General features: G+C 46.3%; 1 protein-coding gene across 44 annotated transcripts in view; it reads left to right on the top strand.

The window, feature by feature from the left end:
* The window catches only part of TCF7L2 (transcription factor 7 like 2), a 196,775-nt gene that overhangs the window by 55,923 nt on the left and 113,001 nt on the right, over positions 1–27,851 (top strand). For all 44 annotated transcript variants that reach the window (XM_045068560.1, XM_045068562.1, XM_045068563.1 and 41 more), the window contains one exon: positions 19,932–20,033. In XM_045068560.1, coding sequence (XP_044924495.1) covers positions 19,932–20,033 — 102 coding nt within the window. The remainder of the gene's footprint in view (positions 1–19,931; positions 20,034–27,851) is intronic.

The following is a 27,851-nucleotide window of genomic DNA, read 5'->3' as shown; positions in this document are numbered from 1 at the left end:
ATAAGCCTTTCCTAAAGCATGAGGGATTTGAGTCCCACAGAGTAGTGCTATCTGGGGCAGGGCCCGAGACTTTTCTGAATGATTTCCTCCATGAGCCAGGCGTGACTGCTCCAATGAAGGGATCCTGTGTGGTGGGTGGAAGCAGGCATTATCCCATTTTACCCATGAGGAAGCAGAGAAATTACCCAGCAATGGGGCGGGAGCAAAGCATCCTATGTTCCTCAACTCTCCTTGGAGGTACTTTTCAGCCATATACACAGTCTCCTTTGCATCCTGGGCTGTTGTGACCGAGACACCTTTAAATGGAAATTTCTCTGGGGAACTCTGCTCCCCTTGGCTGGAGCCTGGCTGGGAAGGAGGAGCAGGCAGGGGGCTCTTTTGGATGTGGGCAGTCTGGCCACCTAGGGACACCCTCTGTGGTCACTGCAGACTTTCTCCCTCCTACCCAATGCCCTACTGCTTGGAGGGCGTCGTGCACCTTGCAAAATCAACTAAAAAACATAGTCATTGGGGAATCCAAGCATTTTTGTCCCAGTTACCTTATTTCTCAAAAAAGACCAAAGAAACATCTTTTTATTGAGTCCCTTGCTGGGCCTATATAAACTGTTCTTTTTTTTTTTTTTTTTTTTAATTTTTTATGATGTCTTTGCAAATGGAGTCACATTTATATCCATTTTACAGACGAGAAGCCCAAGTTCCAGAGAGGGTCCCTGTAGATCTTTGTTCTTTATAATGTATCTTCTTTGCACACCAAGAAATTGAGCATATTTAAGAGGGTTGGAGAGAGCTGAGAAAGATGATATTTGGGTCATCCATGCACGGTTATGGAGAGGGCCCAGGGCTGGGTGACGGATGAACTTATTGGTCGCTAAGAGACATTGAAAATATTAATTCCTTCTACTAGAGTCCATTTCCTCTCCCTGCTGAGGAAACAGACGCATTGGTATCATCAGTGGTGGTGAAGATTCTATGAAGATTCCATGAGCTGTGGAAAGTGCTAGATCAGAGCCTGGCACGTAGCAGGTGCTCAGTAAAGACACAAGAGGACAGGAGAAGGCCCTCTCTGGGCTGTGTTGCCCTGTTATTCTTTTTGTCCTTTAGGCTTGGAGAATGCTGGAATGGGCAGTGAAGTGTCCTCTCAGACGCCTGATATGTTCGCTCAAGTGGGCATGGGGGGAAGGCTGATGGCCAGAGGCTTGGCCACCCCTGCACGCTTCATCCTGAGTCCTTCCTTAGTACTTTGCTGGGGTGCATCTGTTTTCTTTTAGTGTAACTTCCTGTGCACCTAGTACTTGGGAGCTGCGGCGCCAGGAGCTGGAACTGGAGGTGAGCAGGACGTGACCTTGGGAGGCAGCTGTGAGAACCAGGAAGTGGAGTACGGTTATTATGGGTGTGATGGTGGAAATCTGAACAGCGTCCAGATGGGACTCCTGAGTGAGAATAGGTTTCTGGGGCCAGTGGGACAGAACGCCTGAAATCCCAGCAAACCTGGAATGGGCTCCTCCCTGCAACCCAATCACCTTTGAGGAAGTCCTCACAAGGGACAGGAGGAAACCGTGTCTCTGGTTTGTTAGAAAAACTCCCTAGGGGTGTTAGAAGCCTGTGTGTCCCTTTGGGGAAGCGAATGCAGTTCTTCACCCAAGCCAACCTAATTGAGGGTCTGCAACCAGATTTAAATGTCACCAAGCATGGTAACCCTTCTCATATCATACATAGTTAGGCATAGTTTTAGACATAGATTTACAGACACTTTGCTGAAAAATGTATTTTCTTTAGAAACTTTAAGGGGCACAGTCGATGAAGCATCTGGCTCCCAGTTTCAGCTTAGACCATGATCTCAGGGTCGTGATCGAGCGCTGTGTTGGGCTCTGCACTGGCTGTGGGGTTGTGGGGTCTGCTTGAGAGTCTCTCCCTCTCCCTCTGCCCCTCCCCCCCTGCTTTTTCTCCCTCTCTCAAAAATTGTTTTTTTTTATAATTTAAGATTAAAATAATATATTAGAAAGTAGAAAGCAACAACAAAAAAATTGTAATTCTACTACCTAGAGGAAAGCACTGCTAAAAAGGAGGCTAATTTTTCTTCTTTTTAAAGTGGTAAACAGATGAGTGGTTTGGAATATTGACTTTTCAGGTGTGCGTTGGGGTCACATGGGCAGCCAACATTTTTTTTCTTGTGGATTCCAGCCAGGCTTGACACCTGCCCCTGCACGAAAAGCAAACTTGGGCCTTATTCCTCTGGCAGATTAACAGTGGACCGCCCCAAGGGAGGCAGATTCTCCTTATGTTAAAGACTTGACAACCCTGAGCCACTCTGGGGGTTCCTTTGTTGTGACTTTTTGGGCTAGTGGTGGGTCAGAGCCTTACCTTTGCCCTTCTTTAAAAACAAGAGAACAATAGGTGTTGAGGGCTTGATGCCTCTTAAAATATTGGGAAGTGCTGGGGCCCGAGGGTAAGCTTTTCTAGAAGCAAGTCTGTGTGTTGTGTTGTTTTACCTAATGAATCTTCTGGGCCTGAAGATAATGAGGTCAGTGAGGGCAGTCATGTTGCTTTACCCCTCACCCAGGGGTCATTGTCACCCAGAATGTGCCTGGCCTATCCCAGGGGCCTGGGAACGCTTCTTTGATTGATTTGGGGCTTGGAAGCCAGCTGGCCGTGGCCGCCATGCTGATGGGGGCCCGCTGAGAAGTTGCTGGGTGGCCCTCCCTGCCTCCCCGATCCCCGATCCTTGTCGCCTTCCAGGGCTGGAGGACTGAGTTGGCCTCTACCTGAGGGAGGGGGCTTTGCTGAGACTATTGAAGACACCTCGTTCCTAGTGGCAATGAGGCCACTGGTCTGGAGGCAGGGTGCGTTCCAATAATAATAATAATAATAATAATAATAATAATAATAATAAGGCAGGGTGCGTTCTAATAATAACAACAACAACAACAACAACAACAACATGTGGTTTTATATTTCCTATTATATTTTATGGTGGAAGTGCTTTTCAGATACCTTACTATTATCTTTAGTTTATAGATGTATTAACTAGGGCTAGTTTTGGGAGATGGAGGGGACTGTGGGGGCAGAGGGAAGGAGAGCAGCCTTGAATGAATCCCGAGGCTCCCCTGGAAGCTGCCAAGTAGTTAGATACTGTTTAATGGAATTTTTGTGTCTACCCTGTGAGGTGGGGTGGAGGGAAATTATTTCACAATAGCTGGAGGTCAGAGGGCAGAAGTCTCTGCCCACTGTCACCCAGCAAGGGGGGGGCGAGAGCTGGGAATTGTCACCCAGGTCACCTGACTCCAGGGCTCTGTGATCTTTCTCTTCTGTCTAGTACCCAGCATAATGTCCGGCAAAGAGCCGGCATCAATAAATATTTGTCGAATGTTAAATGAGGCTTCAAGAGACCATTCACGCTTGGCACAGGGGCACAGGGGAGATGAGCGTGTTTCCTGCCCTCATAACCTTCACTTCCAAATCCCGCGACCTTGGGCCGCTTGCCTAAGCTCTCCCAGCTCAGTTTCCTGAGATGTCATCCGAAAAATGGGTAAAGGACGTAGCAGAGGGCATTTCCTGTCGTAAGATCTCACATGTGACGTGGTTTCTACTACTTAGTGTTTTCTTTTTAACTTTCCAGCCACACAGTTTCTCCCTTTCCCCCTTCCTCCTCTGGGAATATCCATTCTTGATGACAGGCTGTCGTTGGAGGACCCACGGTAAAAGTATTCCCGACGTGATGGCCCAGATCACCAGTGGGACGGATAGGAACTTCGTAACGACCCCAACAGTGGTCCTAGGGGTTGGCATCTCTCGAGCGGCTTACCATATGCTCGGGGCTGCTCCATGCCGCTCTCCGTGATCATGATTTGGCAACTCTGATTCAGAGCTGCTGTTAGCTTCTGTTTCATAGAAGAAGAAACTGAAGCTCAGGGTGGTAGAGGAACCTGGCGGGAGCCTCTGAGGAAGTAGGTGGAGGTCTGGGATCCAAACCCCAGAATTGGTCTGACTTCCCAGTCTTGAAACCGTAGTTAAAACTTAATCTCTCCGTGTGTGTGTGTGTGTGTGTGTGTGTGTGTGTGTGCGCGCGTGCGCGCTCGTGCTGGGCGTTTCCATATCTTGTTTACAGCCTGCACCTTTGCTTTCTCCGTGTACTTCATTCTCCAAGTACATGGTTAGTGCAGGAGGAAACCCACATGGATTTGGGATAGAACCAGCGGGTGGAGATGGTCCCCAAACAGGGTGCCAAGTGGCTGACCGTTGTTTTGCTGCCTGATGGTGGTAAACCAGGGGCACCAGGGAGTTCTTTGCATTTCCTTTTCCCAACTGTCTTACCCCTTCTTTAGGCGAGGTTTTTAACAGGCGAGGTTTTTAATCTTAAAGAAAAAGGAAATCGTGACATAGCTGGGGGAAAAAGTGGCAGGGTTTTTTTTTTTTTCTCGTTTTTCTCTGGTCCACGTGTAAAACCTCTTTGGGGTGAGGATTCGTGTGGTTTTTGGTAGGCTTTAAGCAGCTGCTGCTATGTTCACTGTAATGCCTCACCACGCCAATTTGTGTGTCAACTTGTGTCTTGCGTGTCTGCTTTTGGCAGAACAGTCATGTTGCCTTACCCCTTAACCCGGCAGAGTGTGGGGCAAGAATCAGAATTCTGCTGGGGTTGCAGACCTTTAAGAAGTGTCTTTAAGTTTGCGGGCCAGTCGGAGGGGAGAGATGCGGTGGCTCAGAACAGAGGACTCGAATCTGAGCCTTAGTATACCTGAGAGGGGACCAGACATATGGGGGGGGCAACTGTAGGTATGGGAAAGTCCCACTTCCCCAGGAGGCCAGGAGTGAATGAATTGGAAGGAGGGGTGGGGAGAGGCGAGCCTGGTCAACTAGGAATGTTTTTGGTCAGTTTGCTTTACTGCAGGGGAACGGTTTATTTCTCTTTAAGCGATGGATAATACACATACCTGGGATTTACTTTTCTGGATGATTTAGAGTCATGCAGTATCTCAAGGAGTTTTACTCTGAGGATACTGATTATATTAATAGCAATGTAATAGCCAGCTAATAACATAATAGCTAGCGTTTCCTCAGCACGTGCAGTAGGCCAGGCGCTGTGCCAAGCATTTCATCCTTAGAAGAACCCTGAAACGTGGATGTTTATGTATAGTCCCATTTTACAGTGGAGGAAGCCAGTGCTCAGAGAGGTGCCATCTGCCCAAGCTGACCCTGCTTTTAACGGTCAGCTCTAGGGTGCCTGGGTGGCGGAGTCCTTAAGCACCTGCCTTCAGCTCAGGTCATGATCCTGGAGTCCTGGGATCGAGCCCCGTGTCGGGCTCCCTACTTGACGGGAAGCCTGCTTCTCCCTCTCCCACTCCCCCTGCCTATGTTCTCTCTTTTGCTGTGATTCTCTCCGTCAAATAAATAAATAAAATCTTTTAAAAAATGGAATGGTCAGCTCTGATACTCCCTCTCAATGAGCCCAATTCTTTTGGCACATAGGAGGCGCTCCTATGGGTGAATGAAGTTCTGGAGCTGGGATCTGAACCTGGGTCTGAGCTGCCCTCAGATGTGGTCTGGAAACTTGTTCTGAGCGCACACAGCCCCCACAGCTCCTACTTTGCTGCTTTGGGTCCTCACAGTAGCAGATAGACTTAACAGGGACTCGGTGGTCCTGAGGGCAAGGAGCATGACTCCTGGGTATTTCCTGGGCATGGGGACATGAAAGGCATAGCATGAGCTGTCATTCCAAGATGGTTTGCTGAATTAGCATTTTTCCTCCCTGATCATGGCAATGTGTGATTTGCTTTGTGGCCATGTGTCGGCAGAGTGAGAGGGGGCCAAACTCAAGAAGACCCTTTGGCTGGGATGGCTGTGTATTCACCTGTACCTGGGCAGAGCCTGAGTGGGACTTCAGGCATCTGACTTCCTTCATTCAGGTGTTTGGGAAACTTCAGACAACTGGACTTGAATTCTCTTTTCCAGGGTACATAGGGAGGAGGAATATATTTAAAATAGCTGAATGGATAATTTCTTTCCCATTTATGTGTGGATAGTAACGGTGGGTTGTAACAGTGGGTCTGTTCCTCGGGCACCTACCTTGAGCATTCTGTAACTTAGTGCATTTACTGACAGGAAACCTACACTTCTCTTTTCTCCCTTTCTGCATCCAGCAGGGAGATGGCTCCCTCCATGACCATGAGCCCCATTAGCCTTCTATCTCATAGGTCAAACTGGGCCTCATTTGTGGCACAGAGTACCAATCACTCCTGTGCATCATCAAGAAGGAGGTGCCACTGTTATCCCTACGTTATTATCCTCACTATGTAGGCCAGGGCTGGGTGCAAAGAGAGGGGAAGCCATTTGTCCAAGGCCCCAATGCTTTGTGTCTAAGCACAAAGCCGCAGATCCTGGGTTTGAGCCTAGGTATTCCATCTTCTGCTCCTGCGCATCTTAACCATTCTGCTTGCACCACCTTGGTCTGAATTAGTGAGGTTTTAAGTTTATTTTTAACTAATCTTCTAGAACCTTCTGTCAGCCAGCTTCACAATGGGGAGATAACATTGTGACCTTTGTCTGTAGCTCAGCCTGGAAGAGCACACACAGGAGCTGGTTAGAGGGTAGAGAGACCCTAACTTAGTTTTTCCCCTTGACTACTCTAGCCCTTTCCTGGGATTGAGTCCTCTTTGAACTGACTCTGCCTGCTTGAAATTCGGCCTACCTTCTGCATCTTTCTGCTGCCGTCGAAAGACTTGAGACCTGGAATTCCATCTTGTGGGTCCCCGGGAGCTCTAGGAGTGCAGATGTCCAGGTTCTGTGGTCAGGACTGGGTTGGCATTATAAATAAACCAAAGCCTGGGAAACTTTCTCGCTATTAATAGTGCAGACCTTCAGGGGAGGAGATCACCAAACTCGATGCTGTTAGAATTGATTTTCCCGCCCAGATGACATAGTAATGAGCTAAGTTGTTAGCTTCAGATCGCTACTGCTCCTTCCCGAGCCAGGCTCTTTAAAGACTAAAGCCACGAAAGCAGAGAACGCAGAGACCAAGTCTGTTCGGAGAGTCACGGTGGCCGTGTCGAGAGAAGGAAGGTGGGCTTGCACGGGGGAAGTGAGTGAGTAGTATTGTCTAATTCCATTTCTTCAACTGGTACCCCCCCCGCCCCTCCATTTTTAGAAATAGGAATTTGATTTGTTGTCTGGATTGTTGATGATATTTCTGTCTTCTCCATGCCTTTGGGTTATTTCAGAAAGTTCCTCTCCCAGCCCTGAGTGTGTCAGCGAGTGTGTCAGCTGCTCTCTGCGGGGAGAAAGTCTCGCATAAAACAACCCTAAGATCCCTATCGCCTCACATCACCCACGTCCCATTGTTCTGCCCTTTTGCTTCTTGGCATATGCTGGTCACTGTATGTATACAATTAAAAACACAAAGCAGCCCTCTCTTATCTGAAGGGTCTGGAATATCCCAGGGTTTTCGGAGGAGACTTTGGAAGCGGACAGAACTGTTTCCTTCCCAAAGTGAGGTTATTGTGCTCAAAATATCTCCTAGTAGTTTATTAAAGGAAACCACAGGATGGGGTCAGAGGCAGTCTCTCCTGTCTGCAGTCTCCTGTCTTGCCTCTTCTTTCTAGATCTTTCTCCCCTGTCAGTTCGTCCCCAGATGGCTTGCTGTCCCTGGGGGTGGGGGTCGGCAGTGGGTTGGGGTGGGGGCAGGCCTGCTTCTCTGTCCTGGCCTGGAGTTGGAGCAGTGCGGCCTCACGATGGCCCATCGGCACTCGTCCCTGCGGGGCGTTAGGAAGGAATTTGGGGTGCAGAGTTCCGTGAGTGACTAGGATTAGGCCAGTCGGGTCTGCAGTCAGACGAGAAGTGTGTGGGCAAAGAGAACTATTGTGTGAGGCTCCTCCGGACAGAAAGCCCGCCTTCATCTTTTACTGTGCCTAATGGACAATTGAGACATTCAGCTTATGTCTGAAAGGAAAGTGGGCCGGAATGGTCTAGCAGACCTCCCAGACGAAGGCTTGTAGGAGAAGCAAATACAGACACGGATTACCAACAGGGGAAACAACCAGGGCAGAGTCCTGGGAGAGAATGTTTATTTCCTTGCTCTCTAGGAGGGATTTGGAAAGAGCCGTAATCCTGGGTTAGGAGTAATTTGTTACAGCAAGATGATACTTGAGTGGCAGGCGGCTTCTGGCTGAGGCAGCAAGACTTGTGTGCAGGGGGGTCGGGGGCCTCCAGGAGGTCAGCCTCACTAAATCTTCACCCTGGCTTGGGGTTTTTTTTCCTCCCCAAGCAAAATGAACCAGAGGCGCCGCTGACCTCTTGGCTTCCTGAGGGGAGCGTTGCGAAGCATCTCCACATGCTTGTCACAGCCAGCCTCGGACAATAAAAATTTGGACAGGGAGACCTTTGCTGGAGCCACCGACCTCTTTCAAATGTGACAAGGGGAAGCAAAAACAAAAGGGAAATGCAGCGCGTGCTTCCCAGTTTCAGCTGGACTTTGAGGACAGGAGCCGAGGTCTGTCTCGCAGTTTTGTTCCCCCGTCGACTGACTAAAAGCACGTTAATTGGTTGCTTGTTGACTGCCAAGACTCGCGTTGTCTTTTGTTGCTGTGGAACAGGGGGGAGAGAAACAGGACAGAATACGGAGGAGAACCGAGTCGTAGAAATCCCAAGTCTTGAGAGCTGCTGGCTGCGGAGAAAGAAAGCCCTCTTTTAAGAGTTCCTGATTTTCATATCTGCCGCAATCCTGCCGAGTCATGGATGGAAAATAACCCTCTCAGGTCACCAGGACCCTGTTACTCTCTGGCTTTGCGCTCTCAGAGGTCATCTCTGCCACCCGGGAGACTTGGGACTTTGGGCTTTTAACTCCCCCGCACAGTTGAAGGAAGAAGTTAACAAATCTTAACTGTCCCGTCCATTTACACAGCGTATCCTCTGGGGTGGACAATACGGCGAGGAAGTCCTCTGGGAGACTCTGGGCAGGTGATTCCATGCCCACGTCGTAGCTAGAGAAACTGAGGCGCAAAGCTGGCTTGGCCTGCCTGAACCCACAGGGTGATGGGGAATGGGCTCTGAGAGGGGTCAGGTTTCTGCTGACTCAAGTGCTCCCCTCTGTTTGGTTTGCCTTGAAACAGACAGTCATCACCCACTTGGGTAGTTGTCTGCTGTGTCTCTCCCTCCGCGCATTTCATCGGGGGTGTGCTATGTTCTTCCCAGCTTCTTCGAGCCTTGGCCTTCCCCTGCTATGGAAATGGTCCTTTCCCAGGATCCTGCCCCAGCCAGTCACGTCTGGAAGCTGCTTGTTTCCCAAGAAGCTTTGGAGGGTCAGATGTTTCTTGAAAGAATAGGTTTGTTCACCTGTTTTTTCAGTTCCTTCTTTAGGCGGTATGGCATTGTGGGTGGAGCCTATGCAGACATGACTGTGTGCCCTCCCCTGCCCGCTTGTTTTTGAAATGAGTCTGATAACCATCAAGTGCCTTGGTGCACTTTTTTGTAATTCACTTTAAAAATCAAGATATAATTTACATACCATTAAATGGACGCTTTTAAAGTATACAGTTCGCCGGTTTTAGTATATTCACCGTGGTGTGTAAATGTCTCCACTATTTCCAGAACAGTTTTGTCACCCCCAAAGGAAACTCTGTACCCACTAGTAATCATTCCCCATCTCCCCCCTCCCAGTCCCTGGCAATCATTAATTTAATCTCTGTCTCCATGGAATTGTCTAGAATCCTATCATATGTGAACACTTTGGTCTGCCTTCTTTAAGTTAGCGTGTTTCCCAAAGTCATCTTTATTGTAGCATGGGTCAGTATTGCCTTGTTTTTATTGCCAAGTAATATTCCAGTGCACAGATAGACCACCATTTCCCTGCCCGTTTATCAGCTGAGTCTTGGGTGTGCTCTTACCCCAGTGGACCCCATATTTGCTGAGCTCCCGGTCCACCTGCCACTCTGTATCTTCCAGCTGATTTTCCTGGCCTGCAGGTGCCTCTATCCACTTGAGCACGTGTGTAGACAAGCAGGTGTTAACTAACACATTCTAATCAGTTGGACTGTACTTGGCCTTTTTTTAAATAGAAAGCAATAATAAAAGAATGTGGTGAACAGAGTAGGTCATCTTTGGTCTGGCTCTTAACGTGAGGTTCCTCCAGTGGCATGCGAGCATTCGTTATTTGCTAGTTACCATGGGGGGCTGTGGGGAAGGAGTTTGCTCTACCCTGTCTGGGGGTGATGATGGGCGACCTGTTGGAACGGGATAGGAGGGCGAGGGCTTCTGCTCTCAAGTTCTTCCAGTGGCTTCTTGTCCTCTGACCCATGGCTCAGGGACTTGGCTGCTTTTGGTAGGGCTGTCCTTGGCTTGGGATAGATCCATAGCTCTCTGTGGGGGAGCTGGGTCTTGAGGCCGCCTGAAGACTCTGCCATGGCGAGTCCTGGGTGGCTCTGGGTCACGCCAGCACGAGACTGTCTCTGAGGCTGATGTCCCACCTGCTCCCTGTGTAGGGGTGCGTGCTGCACTGTCTGTTTTGTCCCCGTGCATCTCCTTTAAGAGATTTTAAGAGTCCTGGCCTGAAAATACTAGAACTCTACATTCTGGTTCAGAATCCCTTCATAACTGCGGGGCTAAGCCACTTCATTTCTGCTTTTCTTCACTTTCGTAGATTTTTTTAAAGACTTATTTATTTATTTATTTTAGAGAGAGAGCAAGAGTGAGTGGGAGACAGAGGCTGAGGGAGAGGGAGAAAGAGGATCCCAAGCACTGAGGATGGAGCCTGACTTGATCCCGTGGGGCTCGATCCCGTGACCCTGAGATCACAGCCTGAGCTGAAATCGGGTCTGGAGCTTTTCTGCTTTGGCTACCTAAAAAAAATGGAGTGACAATCACTATAGAAGTTTAAAACAACTTTGGGAAAAATGGAGCCTACAAACAGACAACGTGCTCAGTATTGATACTGCCCTGGTTTCGGTACTTTAATCTAATTATTGATAATTGGTGTCACGTGACAATTACAGATGCTTGGGCCCACTCCCAGATAGTTGGATTGAGCAGGTCCAGAGTGGGACGGGGGAAAGCCTCACTCAAGGTGTGGGAACTGTAGGGACCATGTCAACATCAAGAATTAAATCTTCTTTTATAATATTTCTACTTCCTTGGGTTCGTCCCTATACTATTGGCTAGTTTATTGTCCCATTGACTGGTTCTTAGATGACTGCTCTAGGCCTCAGTAATTAGTCCACACTGGACCCAGAGCATGAGCTTTCTGAGTGCTGCGGTAATTTGTGTGTTAGAAGAGAATGGAACTTTTGAGTGAATTTCCTCAGTTTCCTTCTTTCCTTCCTTTGCTAATGGATTTCAGAATTCCTGTTCGATTTTTTTTTTTTTTTTCTGTTAGCCGTAGAAAACAGAACATGGATTACTTCTGTTGTATGTCTCTTCTAAGCAGGAAAGCAAGTGGGTATATAGGTGAGGAGAGGCTAGGTTATGCTGTCGTAAATAACATCTCCTAAATCTCAGTGGGTTATATCAAACTGTTACTTACTGCTCAGACTACGTATCCGTCCCTGGTGCTGTTAAGGCTCTGCTCCGTTCTTCAATCTGGGTCATAGGTTGGTGGAAAAGCCACCTTCTCACGTGCTCTGCATTGTTGTGACAAAGGAAATCCACTCTGGAGGGTTAAGTGTTGCAGGCCAGACACAACACATGTCCCAGCTCACCAGCTGCGACGAGGCACATGACCCCACCACACCATTACGTGGGCCCGGAAGTACACAGGCCTATCATAGGAGGGTGTGCTTACTTTTACTCCCTTACTCACTCCAAAGTCCTATCCAGTCCTGGCATGACGCTGAAATTCTGGGATCTCTAGTGGCATGTGGTAGTCTTTCTAAAATTTTTTCCCCACATTTTTATTTAAATTCTAGTTAGTGAACATGTAGTGTAATATTGTTTTCAGGAGTAGAATTTAGTGACTCATTGCTTATAGATTTAGGCCCAGAGTGAGGGAGAGGTTGCCAAAGTGAAGAAATGAAGTGATCGTCCAGATAGTGGCAGAAGTGGGCGTGGAAAGTGGGCTACTGGACACTTTCTCCCTCTTCTGCTACCCCAGGCATGCACAGCCATGATTTTCAGAGTGACTTTTTTGGGAGGATGGAAGGAAGGCCTAGGTCCCAGCCCGCGGAGGGGCTGGCTGGGTTTGAGAGGAAGGGCCTGGTGAAATTCTATCCAACTGTGCTTCCCTGAGCTGCCAAACCATAGCCTCCCTGCAAAACCACTGATCTAGGAAATGCAAAAATATCTCAAGGACAGGGGTCCTTGTGAGGGCTGGTGACATGAAAAGTTTTGGTTGTTGAATTTTTTGGTTTGTTATTTGCTTGTTTTGCTCAGTTACCCCCTTAGTACCAGTGGCCTCAGTAGCTCTGGTAGAAATAATTTTCTAGTAGCTTTGGAAGAAAATAATTTAATGTTTGCCTAGTGACCTCGTTAGGGGGAAGAAGAGAGCTGATAGGAGCTGGAGAGAACGGTTCATTCCTTTGGGGCCACTGGGCCATGTTCCCTGTGAGATACTGGTGTGCAAACACACCAGTGGCCTGGAGGCCTACACACAAGAAGGCCAGCTGACCCAGGGCCCTCAGGTAAGCTGGGTCTCGATTCTACTGGCTTCAGTTGCAACTTCCTGCTAGTTTATCTTATAGGATTATAGTGAATGTGGTTTTGAACTCCAAAGGGCTCCCTAAATGTGAAGCCATACTGTTATGACCCTTTGGATTGTTAGGATGAGGAAGAAAAGGGGAACTGCAAGGATTTCATTTAAAAATCTCATAGCAACTGACTCCTAGAGATAGAAGGCAGAGCTATTAAATTGTTGCTTTACACGAGAACCTGATACCCCTCCTTTCCCCCATATGCCTTTTATGTCGAGAAATGGATAGTGACTTTAAGGGAAACATTCCTAAGTTCCTACTATGTTTAGTGTTACTTAAAAAAGGGGGGGGGGATAAAGTCAATCCTAGCTTCTTATTTCATTTTCTTCTGTGGCTTTTTTCCTTCTCCAAGTTCAGAATGTACCCAGCCCTCGAAGTCTTTGGTTTTCTTTCCTTTGTTAACTATAGTATATACTTGCATATGTTATATCCCATCTAGCCACAATCACACGTTCCTGAATTTTCTTTTTCTGTAAGAAAATTTTATGGGCAAATAATGCTTCTTTAACTAGAGCCTCTATCTTAGGCTCTTATGTGGATATTTCAAAAGAAGTAATTCCTGGAGCACCTAGGTGGCTTAGTCGGTTAGGCGTCTGCCTTTGGCTTAGGTCATGATCCCATGGTCCTGGGATCGAGTCCCTTATCGGGCTCTCTGCTAAGTGGGGAGTCTGCTTCTCCCTCTACTTCTGCTGCTCTCTCTCTCTATTGAATAAATAAGGGAAATCTTAATTAAAAGAAAAAAAAAAGAAGCAATTCCTGGGCTGTGTTTTAACTGAGAACAAAGCAACCTAATCTGTGCCTCCTGCCTCTGTGGGAAAATTGCTCAAACCTATGTTGTAATGGTGGCTGTGCGGGTCCTTCAGGATTCTGATGACTTCTGGTGACATTGCATTGTGAGGTATATGCGATCTATGCTAGCTTTGGGAAACCTGTTGGTACCTGTATGATTCTCAGGGTAGAACAGAATATTAATCACTGCTTCTATAATTTAACTTTACTGGATATATTGGGTTTCCCTGACCCCCGGGACAGAATTACTTATTTATAGAAGATGGGCTGAATTTTCCATCTTCCAGTTCTGAGAAATGAGGTAGGTTCTGAAGAGAGAGCCAAACGTGTTCTTTAACAGACCTGTGTGTGTGTGTGGGGGGTGCTGCCCCTTGAGGCTGTGCCTCCCAACGTGAGCCCCTGAAGAAAGGCGTGTGTGCTGTTGGCGATATACTTGGGCTTCCTGTTGTCTCACTCTTGGAGTTTTTCCATTTTTCTTTAGCAGGAGTGGCTTTTGGTAGCCTTTTCTTTTGTAAAGTAGAGGGGTGTCACCTTACCATCATGCTTTACCCCTTCTGGCTGGCGCATTTGGGGCAGATCAGCATGGCCTCAGATTTGGCCGTGAAACGTGGGTCAACGGTCATCTCGCAGAGGATGAAGGACTTGTGGGATTGGATGTGAGAGGTCCTGGCTTGTGGTCTCTTGGGTTTGGGTGTTTGGGCAAAGTAGTGACTTTCTGTTTTTTTTTTTTTTTTTTTTTTTTTTAAATTTTATTTATTTATTTGACAGAGAGAAATCACAAGTAGATGGAGAGGCAGGCAGAGAGAGAGAGAGAGGGAAGCAGGCTCCCTGCTGAGCAGAGAGCCCGATGCGGGGCTCGATCCCAGGACCCTGAGATCATGACCTGAGCCGAAGGCAGCGGCCTAACCCACTGAGCCACCCAGGCGCCCCGTGACTTTCTGTTTTATAAGAAACACAACACAGGTGCTTTCTGGGGCTTGGGAGTTAGGACGACTCAGGTGTTGTGATTTTTCATGAGGATGGTTTCGAATGACTTTAAATTATTGAAAAATGGATTTTCCTAGGAAGAAGCACACCTGCTGAGAAAGCTGGGATTGAAGAGGCTGTTTTGTTGTTGTACTTAGGTCAAGGATGCCTATCTACCAGGCAGGGGAGGGGAGCAAGGCCTTCCTGGTGTTTAAAATCAGTCCTTTTCTGGGTGATAGGTTTTCCATGGGGCCTAGTTTTCCAGAAGAAGCCAGTTTTATCTCCGTTTAGCGGTCTGGTCAGGCCCCACGGTGGCCCCCGCCTCCCCATCCTGCCGGTGCCCATAGCTGATGCCATCTGTTGGGGGTGGGCAGCATTGGTACCGGTTTCATTCCAGGCTTGCGATGTGCGAGAGCAGTACACACCGAAAGGCTCTGGAGAGGGGAGCTTCTCAACCTAGAAACGTGATTCCCAAAGCCCACGGGGCACATTGCCCATGACCTGTGGCATTTCTGCCCGGTGCTCTTTCCAGATGATTCGATGACATGTGACACATTGCCAGTCTTTCCTGGGAAGTGGGAGAGAACTTTCGAACACGTGAACCTTTTCCAGTCAGAATTGCTCAGGGCTTTTCAAACTTCCATTTTGGAAAGGAGGGATAGTTATTTCGGAGAGGTTGTGGTCTAGTGGGTAGACCTTGTGACTGGGAGTCACGGCTGGAGAGCTCAGATTCTTTTCCAAGGTCTTCTCCCCAAACTGGAGTCTGCCAGTGACGATTCAATCCAAAATGTCGCCTTTGGGCCACTGAAAAATCGTGTTTGGCTGTCTGGATTTTAGGCCCAGTGAAGGAATGTATCCTGTCTGACACAAAATCAGGTCTTATACATTCATTCCATAAGCCATGGGTGGCAAACTGTGGCCCAGGGCCAAAGCTGTCCTGCCACCTCTTTTTGTATAGCCTTGAGCTAAAAATGGTTTTTATTATTTTTGAACGGTTGGAAAAAACAACAACAAGAGAAGAGTACTATTTTGTGACAGGAAAGTCCTATGGAATCTACATATCAGTATATATAAATAAAGTTTTATTGGAACATGGCCATGACATAGTAGGAACAGGTATTGCCCACGACTGCTTCTGTGTTGCCGTGGCTGAGCTGTTAGGACCAAAACCAGATGGGCTGCAGAGCCAAAGATATGTATGTCTTCTGGCCCTTGACAGAAAAAGTTTGCCAACCCCGTCCTGAACAAGTAAGGGGATGGACTCCCCTTGCCTGTCCGTCTGTGAGATGGACTGACTGACAGGAAGTGCTGCCAAGCTGCTTTGGTATTTTATCAGCCGTGTGGGGTTTCCTGGGAACCTTCTTATCAGCATCATCTTTGGCCTTTGAGTTGCCCTATTTGTTTAGGAGACTAATTTTTGTACGGAGGCCTCTTTGCCCTCAGATAGATGCAGGATCTTGGAGCCGCCCCTCCTTGTACTGAAAGAAGCTGGACCCACGATAATGGGGTGACTTTGTTGGCAGCAGGTTCCCTCAGGCCCACTTGTACCTAGATCCTGGGGGGGATCCTCTGATTCAGAAGACCCCCCCCCCTCTGCCTTTCCTTGTCCTTTTAATTTTTTTATTGGAGGAAGAGGGGGAGGAGAACTTTGAGTTGCATATCTTTTTTTCTTTTTTCGCTGACAATTTAACAGGCGTTTTAAAGAGCCTTGATTCCGCTCAGACTGTGGGTTTTGTATATATTTCGAGACTTTGTCCACAGGTCTGAAGCTTAACTTAAGCTCCCTGAGACATATCATAAAATATGATTTGGGGAAAAACCCTAATGGGCCATGAGCAGAACATTAGTATTAAACAAAGGATGAAACACTTAAGCCAAGATGGCCTTATATATTTATTATTATTTTTTTTTGCAAAATGCAAGTTGAGCAGGACTCCATTTCAACAGTTTTCAATGCAGGAATTCCCACGGCCCCATTTGATTGCAGTTTGCTGAAAAGTTTAATGTTTTTGTAGGCAATTCATAATTTCCACGTTGAACGGCCTGAAAGGAAGGGAGCTGGAGCGCAGTGTTGTTTTTATAGTGGGATGGTGGGAACTTTTTTTTTTCCTTCCCCAAAAGGATATAAAACCGAAGTTGGACCAGGGGGAAAATGTGGCATGGTGTTCCAGCCCTTTCCGTAAACCTGAGATGCCCCCTCCTTCGGGTCTTCCTTTAGGACCCAACAGAACAGAATTTCCCGCTTCTTAGTGTCTCCAGGAAGGAAAAGATTTGCCTCTAGGCTCTAATCGGACCTAATTTCCTTTTTCTTCCCTTTATTTATTTATTTTCCTTATTAATAAGGACCAATTGTAGAAGATGAAGGAACCTGGGAAACCCATCACTTTTGGAGGAGGTTAATAACTTCCTTTAAAAAAATCCTGACATAATACTTATTTCCCCAGAAGGAACCTCGTCAGCCTGAATGCCAGTTATTTCCAAGGGACGGGCACAGATTTGCAGGGGCCCAGCCTTTCTGTGGGATCAAGTTGCACTGGGAGAAAGAGGTTGAGGCTGTCACCATGGAGTCCTTGCAAGCCAGCAGGACTGGGGCTGTCTTCCTCCACCATCTGGATTTGGTTAGCTCTCTCTGGGCAGTGGGGCCGAGTCTCATTTCCTCCAACCAGTAATGTTATATAGGCAGTGATCCTGGGCTGCCCTAACATAATTGAAAATTATGTGTATTGTAGGCTCGGAGCGCTGAAATGTAGGCTCATAAAAATAGTGGTGCAGGTAGCCTGCGGAGATTGGATATGGCACACAATGAAGCTTTTATGTAAAATAAGAATTATAAGACTCCGTGTTAATATTGCATTATGGGTATGACAGTTCTCTGGTGGGGTCCTCAGGGCAGGTCTGTCACCTTAAACAAAGCCTAAATTTCCGAATTCTATGGAGCAGGGATTTGGATGCAATCAAATCTGTTTTGCAGATGGCCAAAGATGGGAACCGGTCTGTTCACCTAACCCTGCCCACTGAGGGTAGCATGAGGCGTCGGTGTGCGGCACTCAGCTGGGTGTTTTTCCTCACATGATTTTATGAGAGGAGAGATGAGTATTGGCAGGTGTCCATTTTGGTTGGCCTCAAGGAACTGATGCTATTGAGTGGTTCTGACCAATGAGGCTCGTATATTTATGTGGGAGGTGAGAATGGGAAGCAGTCAGGGCAAGGTGGGGCGGAGTAGGTTCCTATGGCCTACTTGGGTTACAGGCTGAGGAGACCACGGAAACATAGATTACGTTTATTGAGTGGCTCTCAACTTGGGATGCTACGGTCCCCAAAGAAGATACTTGGAAATGACTTGTTTATAAGGGTGACTGAGGGGGGGAGTGGAGTGCCTGCTCGTATTTACTGTCTGAGAGTCCAGAATCCGTAAGTGCTGGCGCAGCCCTGACCTCATCCCCATCCCAGATAGGACATCCCCATCAGCTGACTGATGACAAACTAGAGGTCCATGGAAGCAGAGGGATTTGATGCAGAGTTGTGTGGTGTGTCACCAGAACCAGTAACCAGGTTCCTTCACACAGGAGCCTTCTGGGTAACAGCTCTGAGGTTAAAGTGCTCTTACCTTGTACAGATCTAGGTTGGGAAAATGGCTGTGCACTTTGGTATGCCTACCAAAGGTGTACTAGAAGGTATACCTTCTAGTTTTAGGTGTCACTGTGTTTGGTTTTAATTCGCTGGGCAGTTGTACCTTTAAGGAAGCTCTGAGAAAGCTTGTCTGTGGCTTTTGCCCTTCTATTTCATATGGGATTTGAGCCAACCCTTCCTTCTTTCTGGACTGCCCTTGGCTGTCCTTTGTCTTTCTGTTGAAATCTTTCTGACTTAACAAGACCTACTCGGTGCAGCCTTCCATGTATCTTTTCTCAGAAATCCCATCTTCTTTCTTGACATTCCCGAGGCACGATTTTGAGTCTGCCATTTCTACTACACTCTATCTAGATTGAATCTGAGTGTGAGTTGGTTCCCTCCCACAGGCATAAGCTCCTTGAGGGCAGACATCTTTCTTAATCCTTCACAAGAAGGCCATGTACAAAGAGTTTAATTAATATTCATTGAGTAAAATTCCCTGTATAATTTATATGAAAACTAGCCATTTAATTTGCTTTGGGACCTCTGAAAAGATAAGATGGCCTCTTATATTACCTCCAAGCATTAACTGGTGCCTTACACAGTGGGCCTTCAGACATACAAAGGCTGGTGATGTCCTTGTTAAAGTCTAAACATTGCGTCCTCAGTTCTGTTCAGTTTTCTGAAGTTTTCCTGAGTAAAATTGGTGTGATGTCACCCACAAAGTGAAATGTTTTGGTGTTGCTTATACGTGTGCTAAGTATCTCTGTGACTGAGCAAGCCACCTCACCTCACATTTTCTTGTTTGTGCAGTAGGGAGTTGGGTCAGTTGATTGTTCAAGTCCTTCTGAAAGCTGACGTATCACTTGTGACAGAAATAACTTCCTTTTCCTTGTGCCATGTATTTTCCACCTCAGAGAGGAGTGGTGATAGACGTCGTTGGCTTATACCTTTAACTTAATTTCTGTGGTAAATTTGTGCATATTTAAGAATTTTCTCAGGCCTTTAAGATGAATGTATAATTTGCACTATGTCCTATTTGTACATCTTTTCCTGAGAAGTATTTTTTTTTTCAAAGATTTATTTATTTATTTGAGAGAGAGCATGAGCAAGCAGGGAAGGGGCAGGGGAAGAGAGGATCTCAAGTAGGCTCCCCGCTGAGTGTGGAGCCCAGCATGGGGCTTGATCTCAAGACCCTGATGTCTTACTATTTTTTTGACCTAAGCCAAAACCAAACATTGGACACTTAATGGACTAAGCCACCCAGGTGCCCTGAGAAGTAGTTTTGTTTTATAAGCTTTTGGGTTGGATGAGGAATTCCATCCTCAACTACTGGGGAAGTTTCTACTAAAGGACAGTCGCACGTGTATGTATGTACACTCAACTTTGAAGTATAGGATGATGGCATTTTAGAGGTGAAGGTCACTCAAAGAGCAGATCTGGAATTGGTGGTCTCCTAGACACCTCCGGCTGGAGACTCTGGTTTGCTTTTTTCCTTTGAAAGGCCTCTGTTCGCTCCCTTCTTGTCTCTCCCGCATCTCTATGTTTCCCTCTACACGAGGCAGGATTAATGAAATCCTGTAACTTGGAGCCAGCCTGACGTTTGATTGCAAAGACCAAACTCTACTTGCTGATAGTATTGATGTTCTAGAAACACACCTGTTGAACATGAGCTCTAATCTAAGGAAGAACCTGTTGGTGTGGCATGACTTTTCTGTTGATGTTGTTGTTATTTGCATGCTTTTTAAAAATTTTTTAAAGTTTATTCAGTGTTGTTATTTGCATGTCCTTATAAGTTACTCATCTGTGTATCAGGCATCCCAGGAGTGATGTCTTGGGATAGCGGTTTTGCGTTTCTTTTCTAAACTCATTTGCCACATTCATTTTGTTTCCTTCCTCCAGTATCTCCAGATGAAATGGCCACTGCTTGATGTCCAGGCGGGGACCCTCCAGAGCAGACAAGCCCTCAAGGATGCCCGCTCTCCGTCGCCGGCACACATTGTCGTAAGTGACCTTATAAAGGCATTTGCTTCCTTTACTGGGGGGAGATGAAGAAAATATTCTTTTGTTGATAACAGCCGTTGTTTATCCATTTTTCTCTCTTTAAAAAAATATATTTTTGGAATAGTCTTGGATATGGCTTATATCTAGAAGATATTTGTTTTCTGGTATTGGATCTTAGTGATTGTTATGCACCCGGAAATTTTCCAGGTCTTTCCACCACTCCTTCCTCCTGGTGTTGGGTTAGTCTAGCCTTGTGGTCTCCAGTTAATGGGACACTATCACCATGGTTTGGGGGAGACTGGAGATGGTGCCAAAGCAATTTAAGAAAAAACAACCTCAGATCCGTTTCTGAAAAACTCATTTAGCGGAGGTGAATTGCAGAAGAGGGAATTAGAAAATTCAAAAGGGAAGCGCTGGATTTGAGACTTTCCAATCCTCCCCACCCAAATTTATGTTAATTGTTGGAAAGTAACATTCTACGTTAACATCAGCAAAATTTTATCTGGACTGATTGATTGTAAAGGGAGAGAAGAAATGAATTTGGAAAGGCTTAAGTTAAACTTAATATGTACGTCCATGGCTTTGAGAGCCTGTGGGTTTAACAAAGGAAACATTTGTTTTTACTAGTGAGAGACTACAACATAGAGTATATGTCTACATATATTTTTAATGTACATTTGGATTTTGTAGGCTATGAAAGTGGAATTTATAAATTAACCTCTTGAGAAGATGGCTCAGTATTAGAATATTCTCTTCTGTATATTTATATCATGAGCTGGACTTCATACTTTTGAAATAATTAATGGGAGACACATTTTTATAACGAATGTATGACAGGTAGAATTATGCAAAGGATGAAATAATTCATATATTTTTTATTTAAGTACCACAAAATGTTACCCATTAATCTATTTTGCCTCGATGTTACTTGTAATTTCTAAAAATGGCAAAATGATTTTCTTAAGTAGAAAAATCTTAAGACGCATTGTGTCAGATTTCAGGCTCACTGCCTCCTTATTTTGTAGCTTGGTGTAATTGAGTATATATTACTTAATGAATTATGCCTCTGTTATATGAATATTAAATATACGTGTGTGTGTGTGTGTGTATTACAAAGTGATTTATTTCCGTTAAACCACATCTTGAGTCATTGTGTGTGAAAATGTTCTACAAATTCTTATGTTATAAATGAGGCACAGAGCAAGGTTGACATTTTCCCAGAAGCTTCCTCCTTCCCCCAAGCCTGTAGAAACACGGATACTCATGGTGACCCACACTCCTCCAATGTCAAGATTTCAGGGCTGGAAGCGACCTTAGATCATCTCGCCCCCACCTGCTCTCAGAAAAGGAAACAGGCCCAGAGATGCCCTGAGTGAATTGCCCAACGTCACACGCTGAGTTAGTGGCCAGAGCGAGGATGGGACCCAGTTCTCGGCTCCTCTCCCGGAGCCTCGTAGCTTGTTCTTTCCTAAGGGAGTAGAAAGTCACTTCTCTGTGACTGGTTCTGTTCCGTGAACTATAAATTGGGTCATCATCAGGGGTAGCGTCCCAGATGACGGGATATTGTCGGTTTGGGTTTCTGATGCAGGTTTCTCTGAGAAACGTGAATGCCATATAAAAACCATTTTAGTCATATACAAAGATTTTTAAAAAGTGCGAGAGTTACCGTGTCCTGGAGGGTAAAACGAGGAAGCACGTCTTTTTCACTTTTCCTGCCTCCCTGCATTTCCCATTGTGTGTCCAGGCTTTGAAATTTATTTCTCTGCTTTTGGAAATGCTTGGCAGGGCTGCACTTTTTTTTTTTTTTTTTTTTTTTTAAAGCTACAGAGAAAGGATGTTATCTTTAAAATCTCTTGGAGGCTTTTTTTTTTCTCTTTGAGAGGAGAGAACGTGCCAATCTTAGAAGTGGTTCAGAGTGGACACAGCCCCCTGTGGGGGTGGATGGAGGTTGCGGATGGCTCTGGTGACCATCGCCCAAGGGTGAGGTTGGGGCTTCTCCGCCTTGAGAGCGCCCCTCTAGAGAGCCCACAGGACCTGTTGGCCCGGTGTAAACCCTAAGTACTTATTTTCATGTTTAGAAATGAACAATCTGAGGAGATGGAAAGACTTTTTGTCCAGAGCCAGTGTGGATTTTGGCCAGGGCAGCTCAAGGGGACTCAGGTTCCTTCATCCTCTGCTGTCTTAGGAGGCGTGTTTTCCACAGCCGCCACTCCGAGCCACACTGCAGATGGAGTGTCCCAGGGAGCCACAACTCCTTGTCCCAAGGAGCCACAACTGGCAACTGCAACTTCTTTCTGCTGTGCTCCTGGGGGCCTGGGGAATGGCCATTGCGTAGAGTTTCTAGGCTGTGGAGGAGGGCGGACTCTGGGAGTGGGGCAGAGCCATCAGCTGGGTTAAAAGGAAACCAAATTTGTGGCAACTGAATGGTGTCTTCCGTGACACGGATTAGCCCCGTAATTGTGCAGTTCTGCAGTCTTCACCTGGCACTAAGGGGTGAGGAGGCGGAACTGGAGGGGGCGGGGTTGGTAGAGGGAGATGGGCAGGTCAGGCTGGAGAAAGAAAGGCTGTGTTCGCTGACCTCTGCACCCATCTAGTGGTCCCATACAGTTTGGGGACTAGAGGAGTCCTACACCTTGGGACTACGAATGGATAATCCCCTTTTCACTGGGCATAAGGCAGTGCGTCAGCTAAAATCAATCTGGCAGGCACAGCATGTCTGTATTTATAAAGGGCCCATTCTGGACGATGGCTCATGGGTCATTTGGGTCTGTGTATAGCTCAGCCTTGGCTCATAGAGCCTGGGTTGTATCCGGCTCTGCTGGTGGATGGCTAACTCTCCTCCACACCCTGGGCTCTTCTGCTCATTTTGTTTTTCCTTCTCTTAAAGAAAACGTCCCATCACGCCGTTTCATCAGACATGTTTCAAAATAATTGTCTAAGGATTGCTTCCTAGTTTCTCCGAAATTTGGGCTTATTGTAATTTCTGGGCCAAGTTATTTCATAATTATTTCTAATGTTTTCTTTTGAAACTAGAGAAGTGTTCAGTGTTTGTTAATAATCATTAGAGACTGTGACTACCATCAGTTCCTAAGAAAATAACTTTCTCTAGTACCCATTTGGGGCAGAATTTTCACATGGGGATTTAAACTAAAGCTCTTTGTCAGAATATTTTAACCTAGATTTTTTTTTTTAATGTGGTACATAGGTTACCACATTATAAAAAAGTAGATGTGCAGAATAAATATTTTTAACAAATAGAGTTTAATTGATCAAATAATATTTAAATTAAGAAACAAGCCCCACAAATTTTAGTCACTGTAATGGGTAGGGCATCTTGTTTATTAGAAGGCAGCGGTTCCTAGTGTGTGTTCAGAAGAGAGAGGAAATTATCCCCCAGGATGATATCTTGAATTTTTTTTTTTTTTTAACCAGCCACAAAAATAAGAATTTACACAACAGATCCATCTCTCCCTCCATTTCTTTTACTTTCTCTCTCCTCCTACTTCCCTCCCCACACCCCTGAGAAATTCAGGTTCTAGGATCCTCTCCCCTCCAGGCCCATTTTCTAAGTCACATAACTAGCTCCTATTTCATTCTCTGTGGTGTTTTAAGTTTATATTTCTTTGTGTCCTGGCCCATCCCTCCCCAACCCCTGCCGTGAGGGCCAAGCGGTCTGGTTGTGCTAAGTGGTGGTGCTGGAGTCTTGGCGCACTTGCCTTCAGCAGTCCATAAGCTGTGGGGTTAGGAGGCACCGTGTCCACCCACACCACCTCCAGTATCTTTGCTATACAAAGACTTTCATTTAATTTCCTTCGTACCCAGCAAAAAAAAGATTCTGTACCAAAAGTGGTGGTATTTTTGTGTAGTCTGTATCTTACAAGATGGCAAAAAGCTTCAAAAGTTCCTGCCATTTTATCTTGGGGGCTTCTTTTTGAAGTTGATGTGGAATTTTACCTTGGGGTGAATTTCTAGTTGTTCCTGGTCTTATGTGTCTTGTTGTGTAACGAGCTTTGAGGTATGGGATAAGAAAGCAATCTGTATCCCGAGGAGCAAGGCCTGCTGACCGCGGTGGTGGACTTTTTCGTTGTCGTTGTTGTTATTGCTTAAATGCTGGAAGAGGGCAGAAAACTTATGAAATACAGCGTGATGGGTGAGCCGCGGACAGGGTCTCTGCTGGCCTGCGTTGAGCATTTTCAAGTAAGTTCAGAGGGCATGGTGAGACTTGTGCTTTTTGTGTCTGAAGAGTTTGGGGGAAGGAGCACCTATTCATAGTCAGTAAGAAAAACTACTTTGAGAACATCCTGTTGGTTATTCAGTACTTGTGGATGTCTCGATGGATTCTGTGGCCTGGGCTGTATACTCGCATCTGATCCTTGAAGCGCTTGTTGGCTGTTGTGCTATGTGCTGGGAGGTTCTGTGCTGGATGCTGAAGCCCAGCAAAACCATCATAGCCCCCACCTGTGCCAGGGTCTGGTGGGAGTAGAGGTCCTGGGATGGTGTGACAGGGACATGAGATTTCCACTGAGACGTTGGTGGGATTACAGGCTGGGACAATTGCCTGAGGAACTGATATTTAAAAGGAGATGTTCAAGGATCAATTAGAGTTAGCCAGATAAAGGGATGAGAGAAGGAATGGGTGGGAGATGGGAGAACATTCCAGGCAGAAGGCAAACCATGTATGAAGTTCCTAAAAGGAAAAAGACCTTGGCTGTGGGAGAAGAGGAAAGCCAGCTACAATGTCTACAGGTCTTGAGGGATGAGGGAGAATGGCCTGGGGTGGGATATGGTAAGAATTTGGTGTTTGTGATTCTAACCATCCGGGGAAGTCCATGAGTGGTCTGGCTTGTGTTAAACTGCTGGCTGCGGGGATAATGGTGAGGTTCACAAATTCGGAGGGAACAGCGGCAGAATTTGCCTGTGGGTCGCATGGTGGCATTGAGGGAGAAGGAAGAGTCAAAGGTAGGTGAGTGGGGATGCTGCTCAGTGACTGGGGCAAGTTTGTGGTGGGAGAGTTGTATTTTCTTTTTTCACTTTTATTTTTTTTACCTTTTTAAAGGATGTAACTGACATGTAACATTGTATTAGGAGGTAAGTGACATATAACATTGTATGAGTTTAAGGTATACAGTGTTGATTTGAGACAGTTACATATTGAAACATGATTACCATCTGAGGGTTAGCTAATACCCCATCGCGTAATTACCATTTCTTTCTTGCTGTGAGAGCATGTGAGAGCGATTCTCTAGGCAGCTCAAGTATATAATGATCGTTCTCATGATGTACATTAGATTCCCAGAACGTACTCATTTTGTAACTGGAAGTTGGTACTCTCTGACCAACATCTCCCCATGTCTGCCACCTCCCAGCCCCTGGAAACCACTGCTTCACTCTGTTTCTGTAAGTTCAGCTTTTTTTTTTTTTTTTTTTTTTTAAGATGCCACGTATAAGTGATAGCATCAAGTATTTGTCTTTAACTTATTTCACTTAGTGTCATATCTTCAGGATCCATCCACGTAGTCACAAAAGGCAGGATTTCTTTCTTTCTTATGGCCCAATAATATTGCATTGTATGAATATATGCCACTTTAAAAAAAAATCCATTTATCTGTTGATGGACAGCTAGGTTGTTTCAGTGTCTTGTGAATAATGCTGCCGCAAACATGGGAGTGCAAATATCTCTTTGAGGTCCTGCTTTCATTTTCTTTGGGTATCTACCCAGAAGTAGAGTTGCCGGATCAAAGAGTAGCTCCATTTTTAATTTTTTGAGGAATCTCAGTACTGTTTTCCATAATAGCTGTACCCAGTTCTGTCCCCACCAACAGTTCACAGGGTCACCTTTTCCCATATTCCAGCAGCACTTGTCATCTCTTGTCTTTTGGCAACAGCCTTTCCGACAGGTGTGAGGTGGTGTCTCCTTGTGCATTTCTCTGATGATTAGTGATATTGAACAGCTTTTCATGTACCTGTTGGTATATTTCAGGTACTGTCTCTGGAAGAAGGTCTTCAGTTCAAGAGTTGCCTTTTTAGAGAGATTCAGATACTAGGTTTCATGACCCCCATAGCAATATGAAATGAGAACCATCTGAACTTTTAATTAGTCCCTTAAAAGTAACGTCAATGATCCGTTAAATTTATATTTATTTAGAATATATTTAGGGTATGGTAGAGAATTCTCCTTCTCCCAAATTTGGGTAAGTCGCTTTTATTGGTCTTTCGGTTGGCCTTGGATTTACCGTCGCTCAATCATGGATTCATTCCCTGATTCCCCGAAATACTTAGTGCTTGCTTACTGTGCGGGAACAAGCATTCTAGACCTCGGGAGAGAGCAGAGTCGATGACGAAGGATTCTAACAATAAAAGCAGATCAGCCGGTCACGTGTCCTACGTGCCAGGCATTGTTCTAGGTGCTTCACAGATGTTCCGTGATCCCTATTTCACAGAGGAGGAAGTAGGCACAGGGTGGTTAAGTGGGAGTCAGGATGTGAGACAGGGCAGCCGGAGCGTGCCCTCCTCTCAGCCCCTGACCACAATGATGGTGAGGAAAGATGAGCCAGACAGGCAGAGTGTGGTGTGCCCAGCGCTGCTGCTGGTGGAGGGTGGGCGGTGGCACCAGGAGCCAGACGGGGCGGGCATGGCTCAGGGAGAATCCACTGGTGCCACTGGACAGTGGGACAAGAGGTTGGTTAGGGTTCGGAGTCGGTGTCCTTGGAGTGGGTACTGCAAAGGTGGGGGCTGACACATTGTGGGCAGGGAGGCACACTGCCCCGGGGCAGGTGAACCTGGGGTCACTTTAGGGTATGAGCTGGTGCCGGTTCCCTGCAAGCTTTTCCCCGTGCAGCATGTCTGTTCCCTTCATTGCGTATATACTTTTCCCTTGGTTTGTCTTTTTCCCCATTTATCTGTGACTCAGCCAGACTTTCTAGAATATTTGGCATGTGTTTCCTAGCAGCAGCTGAGTCACAGCTTTCCCATTTCACAGACGGAACTGTGGTAAGGGCGTGTATTTTGTCTGAGGATCTGAAGCGAGCGGGTGAGCACTGCAAAAACACGACTGTTTTTGAAGAGAGCTGTGAGTGTTTAGTCCTGAGGGGCAGGCCACCAGGGTATCTTTTTTCTGGGAGGAAGTGGTGGAAAGGATCATTTGTGCTCTGAGGAGAGAGTGGAGTAATTCAGCCAAAACAGTCTCTAGTTAAAAGTCCAAGCTTCCTTCTCTCTTTCCAGAAAATTCTCTATGATGAGGAATTCTGAAGTTCCTGAGGTTTGAGTTGATGGTGCGACAGCTGAGCGCCGTGGCTATGGAAAATATTCAACCCGGGAGGATTGTGTAAGCTTGGTTGTGTCCCCTTCAGATTAGAATCACAGAGAGTTTCACAACCTGCCATCACATGTCCTGTCTCCCACTGCTGTCCCTTCTGTTGCTGGATCACTGTCCAGCAGTGGTCTGTTGGCTGCAGTGCTCCTGAGCTCAGAGATGGGGCATTTCCTCTGGGTGGACCATTTCCTCTGGGGTCACCATGGGCCCTTAGAATTCTGACTTTCTGTTGTGCCGAAGGGTCTCTCCTTGAAATGCCCACTCCTGGACGTGTGTTTTTTTAATCCCATTGTTCTGCTCGGGCTCTGGGTACCGATCTTGGAAATTTGAAGGTGACTATTGTACATTCTTCCTTCAGGACCGAATCTTCTGTTCTAGATTACCCTCCATTGTAATTCACATCTTCAGTGACTGATCCTCAGCTATTTAAGGATGGGGATTTCAACCTTTCCATTAAAACACACAAAAAAACCAAACCTTACCCCTAAAGCCAGTGAAATTAATGC

This window comes from Mustela putorius, unplaced genomic scaffold (genome assembly GCF_011764305.1).
Source record: "Mustela putorius furo isolate JIRA1106 unplaced genomic scaffold, ASM1176430v1.1 tig00003909_pilon_pilon_pilon, whole genome shotgun sequence".
Classification (NCBI taxonomy): Eukaryota; Metazoa; Chordata; class Mammalia; order Carnivora; family Mustelidae; genus Mustela; species Mustela putorius.
The sequence above is the reverse complement of the archived record's forward strand: the minus strand, read 5'-3'. Positions and strand labels throughout refer to the sequence as shown.